At 61.4% G+C, this 9601-nt stretch overlaps 2 protein-coding genes across 3 annotated transcripts in view; one reads left to right on the forward strand and one right to left on the reverse strand.

The window, feature by feature from the left end:
• LOC116628819 (scavenger receptor cysteine-rich domain-containing protein SCART1-like) overlaps positions 1 to 9601 on the forward strand; it is a 96399-nt gene that overhangs the window by 55362 nt on the left and 31436 nt on the right. The gene's annotated exons all lie outside the window — the stretch shown is intronic.
• LOC116628831 (olfactory receptor 226-like) lies at positions 1620 to 4797 on the reverse strand. Its single transcript, XM_032399168.1, has one exon. The coding sequence runs from the start codon at positions 4795 to 4797 to the stop codon at positions 3841 to 3843; it is 957 nt and encodes a 318-aa protein (XP_032255059.1). The 3' UTR covers positions 1620 to 3840.

Genomic DNA, 9601 nt, shown 5'->3' on the forward strand with positions numbered 1-9601 from the left:
ATATAGAAATACAATTGCTGTTTGAATAATGAGCGTTATTGTAGACTCTACGAGTCTCCTCTTTGCTCATCATGTCAGCCCTGAGTAGACAGTCTCAGAGGCATCTGCGAGGAAAACCCCTTCCTTCTGGGCTTTGCACCTTAGTCCTCTCTGCTCTGCTGGGTCCACTCCATTTATCCAGTTTCTGGGGCTTTGTTGCTGCTGTCCCCTCTGTCGTTGTCCTTATCCTATGGGTTCCTTTACCATCAATCTGGTGGGATTTAAGGAGGGAGCATGTGGTGCTCAATCCGCTAACTGAATCCTCACTGGGGGCTGGGCTGGGGAGACACTGGGGGCTGGGCCGGGGAGGCAGAGGCCCCCTTGGAGAGGGCCTGGGGGTGGTCAGCGGGACCACTGGTGGCAAGGCGTCCCGGGCCACAGAAGCTCCGACTCCTCATCTGCTAGTGGGTCATCCTGTCTCTGGGGGCCCTGGGGTATGGGGCGGGTCTGGCTCAGCACTGCAGGCCTAGGGACACTGACCTCCCACTGCTGCTCAGACAGGAATAGCGGCCTCTTCCTTCTCTGCTGCAATGGCCCCCAGCTTCACAGTGTGCAAAAGAAAGGAGTAGCCACCGGAAATACACGTCTTCAAAAGTCTGAGAAAACAACAAATGGAGCTCTGCTCGGAACTAGGAGAGCCTGAGGGCTGGGCTCCCACGCAGGAGGTGTCCTCCTTCCCAGCTGAGGCTCTGGCCTGTTCCTTGCATCTCATTCCTGCCCTGAATGGGGTCTGTCCCTTTTGTTTCTACCGCCCCCCCCTTCAAGCTCTTCCCACCAGCCTGCAGGGACAGCCAGCAGACCCCCGCCCCCAACAGCTGCCTCCTCCAGCAGCCCACCTCCCTAGCCAGCGCTTCCTCAACACCCCTTCTCTGGCTGCCCAGCAGGTTGCCCCCCTCTCCGCCCCCCGCCCTGCTCCCTCACTGCTCTCCCCCTCCCACCTGATGTCTGAGCCACCTGCTGACAAACCCAGTGGAACGGTTCTGTCCTCAGCTGGCGCCCAGCGGGGACCTCCACCCTGACCGGGGTGTAGGGCGGCCTGTGGGTTACCTCTTCCACCCTCAGTGCCCTCTTGCTGAGGGGTCTTCTCTGCTCCTCTGCTCTTCACCTCTGGCAGGTGACCTTCTTGTGCTCCTGACTGTGCTCTCCCTCTATAAGCTGACTCTGAAAGTTCTATTTCTGGCCCCTTTTCTCTGGAGCTCCAGAGCCAGGGCCTGGACCACCTCTTGGACGTTCCAGTGTCCTCCTCCCCAGACCTGCCCATCTGGGTGGGTGGATAGTGGACCCCCAGCCTCAGCGCCTCATGGAGCTCGGGCCCCGCCTGCAGGGCTGCCCCGCAGCCTCATACGCCTGCCCACTGTGCCGTGTCTGAGGCGCCCCAGCCCCTTGCCTGGGCTTCTACACCGGCTCCCTGATCCCTGGACTCCTGCTTCCACACTGTGCTCTGTGCCCCACGTTAGAACAAGGCCAAATCCCGTAGAACCTCCCCAAGTTTAGAGCAATCTGCTAAAAACTCAAATTATGATTTTATGCGGCTGTGCTTTCAGTGGCTCCCGGCGGCCCCAAGTCCAAGAGCCCATGAGGCTCCTCCATCAGGCCCCTGCCTGCTTCCCACCCCATCTCTGCTCTGGGGGTTCTTTCTGTCTTCAGTTTGGGGCACGTGCCCAGCAGTCCAAGCCAACACTGGGGCCTTGTCCATGACCCCTAGTTTTCACTCCCCCAACATTAACTAGTCGCCTGATTGGGCTGCTTATGCCTGTGCCACTCTCCCCCAGCAGCCTGTCTCCGACTTCTCCCCCTGTGCTCAGGTGGGCTGTCCCTCTGACCCAGCTGCAGAGCTGTCTCTCCAACGTGAAGATCAGAGCGCGTCTCCACTTTGTTTAAAGTGGCTTCCACCTCTTCAGGAGGATGTTTGGGGAACACATCTGCCCTGCTGGTAGCCTTGCATTCCAGCACCTTCTGGTTTGCGGCTGTGCTTGGTCTCCCGACACGGCTGTTCTCCTGTGGGGCACTCCACACTCGCTGGGGCTGACTTACGTCCTCATCCGTCCTCGGCATCCATGCCCTGCCTGGCACGGGTCGTGTCTCCCTGGCCTTGGAGGCCCTGCTGTGTGGCAAGCCCCGACCGGAGCTGCTTCTGTTGCTTCCAGGGGACTAAGCCAGGCTGTGAGTTCCCTGACCCAGCTGGTCTCTGCAGGGCCAAGCAGCCCCAGCGAGAGGCTGGTACTCAGTGCTTGCTTTATTAATTGTCAGACCAGTGAGCCAGTAGTATTTTCACCCTAGTTTCTGAAGTGATCACTTTATAGAAGTTTGATTTGGAAGGACCTCCGTTATGAAAGTGGGAAGTGCTCAAGGTTTCAGACCTACAGGCACCTTGCATGGGCCGTTTGCTCCATCCTGTAGCTGCCATGGCAGTTGGAGTCTGTGCCAAGACAGCTGGCAGGATGCAGCGATGGGTCAGTCTGTGCTGGGACTGCCCACAGTCCTGGACCAAGGGGCTACGTGGAGACTTGGGCCCTGCTCCTTGCAGCACATGGCCCATCACACCCACGGAGCCCAGCATGTGCATGCTGAATGAGCAACCTTCATGCTCAGTGTCTAGTGTGTTTCTGTGGCAGCCCAGAGAATGGAGCTCAAAACCCCCATTGTCAGTTGCCCAAGATGAACATTCTAGATTTCCCCAACCTTGCCAGCATGGCTGACAATTATAACCAGAAATCCTGCAGAGGCACCACGAGATTTCTGACCACCACTCAGGCTGCCTTTGCAGCACAGGCTGGGGCCGAGCCTCGTGACCCTAGAAGCCATGGCAGAGCCTCATGGGCTGTCAGTCATGCCCCAGTGGGGACGCAGGGCCTTCTGACGCCATGGCACCAATCATCTCAGGAGAGCAAGCGAAGGTTCCTCTAGGACGATCCAGGTCCTGTCCTCCCTGGTCAGCCAGGCCCATGGTGAGTGTGGACCCCCACCCAGTCTCCACTTGGTGACGATGTGCTTGTGGGAGCTGTAGCCGGGGTAGGCACCAGGGTCAGCTGCACAGCAGGGCCAAAGTGAGCCAGCTTGGAGGGGATCCTATACACCAGGTCCACCACAGAGCAGGGAGGCCACAGTCGGGCAGACAGCTGGAGGAGGTGGGGAGGGGTGGAGGGGTGTGAGTCCCTGTGGGATCAGCACCAGTGCTGGGTCTGTTTGGAGCAGGGTTGTGGCTCAGGGCCTACACATCGCTTTCAAGCCCAGCCTTGTTTACTCTGCGTGCTCCCAACAGAGAGGAAGCTGGTCACAGGGACACTGGTTGGGAGGTGCTGGGAGGGGGCTGCCGGTTGTCGGTGGGCAGTTCTCCATCTTCCCAGAGTCTTATTTGCCCTGCTGTGTTGTCAACACTCCTGTCCCTCCCCCTTCACTGGTTGGGCATCACCCTGCGTGCCCCAAGACCCTCTCCCCATAAGTGTGCTGCAGCTGACCTGGCCTCTGGGGGCCTGCCCAGGCCTGCATCCTGGCCACTCCACTCCTACCCAGGGTTGGGGGACAGAGGGTGTCACCGCCAGGAACGGGGTGTGGGCAGCCTCAAGGCAGCACCAGGGCATGGCAGGGCGAGGGGGCTCCACACAGGGTGCCTGTTCCAGGCATTGGCTCCCTGGCCATGGGCCGGGTTGGGGTGGTCATCCTGTGTGGTGTCCCGGGGCAGGTCCCACTAGATGAGGGGCAGGGACAGGAAGGACTCTGCCTTCAGCCCCTCGGCCTGGTGGAGCCGCTCAGGAGATAAACAGGAGACACCGGGGCCCAGCACGGGTCCTGGGGAGGCTCCTAGGACCGGTCACCCAGGGCCTGGGCTGCCCTCCGAGCCGCCTTGCGTAGCGCCTCCTTGACCTCCCGGTTCCGCAGGCAGTAAATGACGGGGTTGAGCAGCGGCGTGAGCACCGTGTAGACCACGGACACCAGCTTGTTGAGGTCAAGGGAGTAGATGGCACGTGGCCGGGCGTAGATGAAGAGGGAGGCCGAGTAGAAGATGACCACCACAGCCAGGTGCGAGGCGCAGGTGGAGAAGGCCTTGTGCCGGCCGGCGGCAGAAGGGATGCGCAGCACGGTGCCGAGGACGGCGGTGTACGAGAGAATGGTGAGCAGGAGCGGCCCCAGCAGGATGAGCAGCGCCAGGAGGAAGTCCACCAGTTCTGCCGCGGACATGTCAGAGCACGCCAGGTTCAGCAGGGGGGACACATCGCAGAAGAAGTGGTGCACGACGTTGGGGCCACAGTAGCCCAGGCGCGAGATGAAGAAGACCTTTCCCAGGGAGACGGTGAAGCCCGAGATCCAGGAGCTGGCGGCCAGGAAGCTGCAGAAACTGGGGCTCATGATGGCGGGGTAGCGCAGGGGGCTGCAGATGGCCACGTAGCGGTCGTAGGCCATGACGCCCAGGAGCGTGCACTCGGTGCAGGCCAGCGCCAGGAAGAAGTATAGCTGTGCCATGCGGCCCACGAAGGAGATGTGGTGGAACTGGGGCGCCGCCAGGCTGAGCAGCACCTTGGGCACGGTGACGGAGATGTACCACACCTCCAGGAAGGACAGGTTGCTCAGGAAGACGTACATGGGCTTGTGCAGCGGGGGACTGACACGGATCACGGTGAGGATGACCACGTTCTCCGTGACCGTCGGCGTGTAGGCCAGTGTGAACAGCACCAGCAGGCACACGTGGAAGCCCAGCGAGCCCGGGAAGCCCACCAGGATGAACTCTGTCACCTCGGAGCGGTTGTCCCCGGTGGACATGGTGTGCACTGTCTGGTGGCAGACGCAGCGGGTTAGACGCTGGGGGGCGGGCGGGGTGTGGTGGGGGGGGCCCCGTCCTGGTCAGTATCCCCCAGGACTGCCCACGGCAGGGACCGTGGCCTCACACGTTTCCTCCGGGCACTGGGTGGGGGGTGGGCAGACGTGGGCTCTGCCCTGGAGCCACCGGCCCTGTGTGGTCACAGACTAGACAAAGGCCGTGGTGTGGTGGGGGCCTGTGCAGGGCACACGAGAAGGCCTCAGAGGCCTGGCCTGGGGACCTGCTAACAGGTGTGCATGCGGCCCCACCCCAGGCCTGGCTTGGACCCACTGGTGGGGAGGGGGGAGGCCGTGGCCAAGGTCACCCAGGTCAGAAGAATGGGTGTTGTGGGTCAGTGGGCAAGTGAGCGGCCTGGGGTTGACGAGGAAGGGCTAGGCCCGGAGCCGGGCTCCTGCCATCTTCCTGGGTGAGGGGGAAGGCACTCGCTGCCTAGAGACATGGCTTCCTTGTCTGTTCTTGAGATGACAGCCCCAGAATTTGCCCTCAAGTTAAGCAGAGATGTACCACACCTCTGGGAGGGATGGGGTGCTGAGGAGGACGTCCGTGGGCATGTGTAGTGGGGGGCTGATGCGGATCATGGCCACTCATGGGGCGCCTGTTCCCTAGGAGAATTCAGCATCCCAGGGAGTTGGAGGGATGCAGGAGGCCAAGTTTCCCACCCTGGGTCCCCTTGACACCCTGGCCAAGCAAGCTACGTGCTCCCTGGAGCTCCCAGGAGCTGAGGCCCCTCCACGGGCCCTGGGGGTCCAGCCCTCCGCCACCTCACTCCACGTGCAGCTCCTGTCTGGTTCTGCCCAAGCCACGCTGACACAGCCACAGCTGTGCAGAGAGGTTCTCAGGGCCAGACTCCCTGTGCCCCCTGATTCCGTGTCTGCAGTGGTGGCCGAGGGATCGAGAGGGGCAGGATTGGTGGGCAGCCTCCTCGCTGCTACAAGGAACTGTTTTCACAGGATTGAAAGGGCCAGATCCTCAAAACAGAAGTCAGCTTCCTTCACCCCTGCCCACCCATGGGTTTGCTGGCTCAGGGGCTCCCCAAAATGTGGCTGAGCCCTGTCCAGGGTCCCCCTGCACCCTGCCGCCCATCAGCCTGTGCTCTCCATTCTAGGAACGTTCCCGCAAGTCACAGGCTGTGCTTCTAGATCTCCAAAACCCATTTAAAAACCAATGCACTCATTTGTAGTATGGTTGGGGTTTTAGCTTCTTACCTGCACCCCGAGTGCCTCAGAACGTGGCCCTGAGTGGATCTGCGCACTTGATGTGGAAGTGAGAGTGTGCTAAACAAGCTGGCTGATATACGGGAGAATGGGTTTGGAGGACAAAACCCCTAAACTCTTACTCGGGCTCTGTTCTGCATCTTGCTGCTGTGAGCCTTCAGAGGGCATTCCCCCACACCAGGCCTTGTCCACCGAGGCCTCAGACTGAGCTTGGGGCTGAGCAGGGTGTGGCGGATGGCCCCCCCTGCCCTGGCCCCCCACCCCCGTTCTTTTTGGAGAGGCCCTTGAGCCTAGAACCTGGCAGGGTGGCTGCCCCCACCCCCAGGCCCCACTCATGTCCCCTTCTCAGCTTCCTGCCTCCCCCCAGAACCCCAGAACTCCCCGGGACTCCTCCTGGCCTCTGCCCTTGAGTGGCCACAGGCTCCCTCACCTCTCTCCTCCGCATACTGCCCAGTATCTGCTTGACACCTGCAGGTACACGCAGTTTTCATCCTGCAAAGATTTCAAGAAGCAGCAGAGTCCAGAGCTCCAGGGTGTGGGCTCTGGGATGGGCGGCTCAGGTTCAAGCCCCACCTTCCCCAGCCACCTGTGCCTGGGACAGGACATCTGCCCTCTCTGTGCCTCAGACCCCTCAGCTGTCCCATGGGGCATGCGCTGTCCCGCATCAGCATCTGGCCGGAGCGGGTGGGAGATGCACAAGCTCTGAGGACCACAGAAAGCCTGTGTACCTGCTACACTCAGGTGGGCTTGGTGGCCCAGGTGGGCAGTGGTGACTGCGGCAGGAGGGGGCCCGGACAGATCTCGGTGGGGTCAGCCCCCTGTAGCCGGGGCCCTGGGTAAAACCACGTCTGGGTCCTTCTATCTCTGCCCCACTGTGGCTCCTGGGGCCCTGGGTAAAACCACGTCTGGGTCCTTCTATCTCTGCCCCACTGTGGCTCCTGGGGCCCTGGGTAAAACCATGTCTGGGTCCTTCTATCTCTGCCCCACTGTGGCTCCTGGGGCCCTGGGTAAAACCACGTCTGGGTCCTTCTATCTCTCCCCCACTGTGGCTCCTGGTGACCCCGGCAGTGTCTGCTCAGATCTGCCACTGATCAGCTCTCAGACTTGCAACAAATGTCTACCCTCATCCAGGGTCTGTTTATCTACATGAAAGATGGAGTAAAAGCGTCACCTTGGCTGAAGGGGTGGGAGAACAGTGTTTCATCAGGACCCCTGAGTCCCACAGACACGAGGAGACAAATGGAAAGTCTCCGGGCTCCCCTGTGATGCTCCAACGCACATGCTTCCCAAACTTTACACGGGTACAGAGTCACACGTACCCCCCCCCCCCAAATTCAGATTCACTCAGGGCACCCAGACATCCTGAGTCAAAGCCAAACCAACCTCCACATCCAGACTCACAGGCCCCTAATGCAGCTACCCACACAGACCCCAGGCCCCCGCCAGGTGCACCTGCAGACCAGCGTGCCCCCAGCAGATCCCGATCTAGCACACAGACATTGGCACCAGGCCTTAGACACACAGATGCCCCTCCACATACTCCGCCCTGCCCAGGAGACAGGTGCCAAGCCCTCCGCCTGAGCCTCGGGACCTGTACACTCTGTCACAGAACATGGCCCTCACAGAGATATTGGCTCAAGACGGGCATGTTCAGCAACAGATCCCGGACTAGCTTGCTGCCCTCATCACATGTGTGGGCACACGCAAACACACGGACAGAGGCTCACGCAGACACAGGCATGCACTGGACACAGGCGCATGCAGCCCTCAGCCCCCACCTGTGCGGAGATGGGCAGTTCTAGGGGATCCCAGCCCTGCCCCACCCTCTGCTCTCAACCCCCAAGCCTGACTCCTCACCTATGGAGGGGAGGGTCTTACCACTCTCCTCTGGCTTTCCTGAGAACGCAGTGCTGCTCTGGGCAGGGACTTAGCCGACGGGGGTCACTGCCTGGTCCTTGGTGCTGAGAGGGGGCTCAGCACGAGAGCTGACGGAGGCTGACCATGGGCTCTCAGCTAAAAGCAGCACTGGGTGCTGGCCCCATGGATCTCTCCCCTGCAGAGCTGCCACATACCCTGGGACCATCTCGGTGCAGGACAGGGCTTGGAAGATACAAAATGAGATGAGCCTGGCTGCAGAGATCCCCCCTCACAATTAGGGAGCCCTCCCAGCGGAGATGGCAATGATGCTCCAGACAAGCAGGTGCCCCTCTCCTGCTCTCATTTCAGCAGAGCAGGAGTCAGGTTTTGGGGGTAAAGTACAAGGGACCCCCCAGTCTGTATGGGGAGAGCCCCGGCAGCCCCCACTACCAGGCCACCCGTGTGTTTCTAAAGGAGAACTGGGTGGCAAATGGGAAGCTTACCTCAGCCCCCACTCCCCTCTCACTGGAGAAGAGCTCACGGGAGCGAGGGCTAGAGGTGGAGCTGTAGCTGGGCTGGGGAGACGGAGCAAGGCTCCCTCCTCCCCGCTGTCCCAGGGGCTGGTGCACCAACGCTCCTTCTGGGAAGCCCCTCAGACCTCTGCTCAGGGACCCTCCTCACCTGGGACCAGCCTCGTCAGCCAAGATGGCCAGAATGGGAGGCCATATGGAACCTGGGCCCCTCCCTGGCTGTCCTCACGGGCGCGGGGCAGGTGTGATCTGGTGGGGGTGGGATGTGGGCACAGGCAGCCACCCTTACCCCCCAGCAGCTGCTTGGTGCAGCAGCGGGCCCAGGCAGAAATCTCTGCCCCCACCCCTGACCAGAGCTGGGGGTGAGGAGCAGGCCTAGGCTGCGCCCAGACCCTGCTCTCCTGAGTGGGCTCCATGCTGAGTGCTTGGGGCTGAGGCTCCAGTCCTGCCTCATGGCCAGCTACCTCCCTGATCTCCAGCTGGTCACTGTGAGGGTCCCACGAGGTGAACAGAGAAACCCCTTCGTCAGCTGTGAAGGGGCCCAAGCAGCAGCTCCCTCTGTCCCGTGGGAGGTGAGAGGAAGGTGCCCAGGACCCCACAGGGGGGCTACAGTCCTTCCTGGCCAGGTGGGGTCTAGCGTCTGCTGTGCTCAGCCACAGGGGACAGCTGACCAGCCCCTTGGAGGTGGGGTCCTGGCCTCATGGGAACCCCGATCTCTGGGGCTGCCCTATCTCGTGGCCTCGTGTTCCTGGGCCCCGGAGTCATTGTATAGAAGTCACATTTACTCATTCACCATTCAACTCGGGAGGGCTCCGGACTCTGGATATGGCATCCAACAGTCAAGCTCCTGTGTGTGGAGCTCTGCTGCTGGAGGGAAGAGACAAGGGGCTGGTGACCTGTGCTCTGGCCAGTAGGGACCGGGAGGAAGTCTGGGGCGCAGTCAGAGCTTGTACAGAATCCTGGGGGTAGCTTGGAAAGAGAGCGTGGGCAGAGGCACCAGCCACTGCACAGGCTAGGGAGGGGGCGTGGGCTCCACGTGTGTGGGGGAGGGGGCGTGGGCTCCACGTGTGTGGGGGAGGGGGCGTGGGCTCCACGTGTGTGGGGGAGGGGACGTGGGCTCCACGTGTGTGGGGGAGGGGGCGTGG

This window comes from Phoca vitulina, unplaced genomic scaffold (genome assembly GCF_004348235.1).
Source record: "Phoca vitulina isolate PV1807 unplaced genomic scaffold, GSC_HSeal_1.0 scaffold132, whole genome shotgun sequence".
NCBI lineage: Eukaryota > Metazoa > Chordata > Mammalia > Carnivora > Phocidae > Phoca > Phoca vitulina.

Bases quoted from the DNA above. Each gene is read 5' to 3' on its own strand.
- LOC116628831 (XM_032399168.1), bottom strand. From the start codon at position 4,797: ATGTCCACCGGGGACAACCGCTCCGAGGTGACAGAGTTCATCCTGGTG.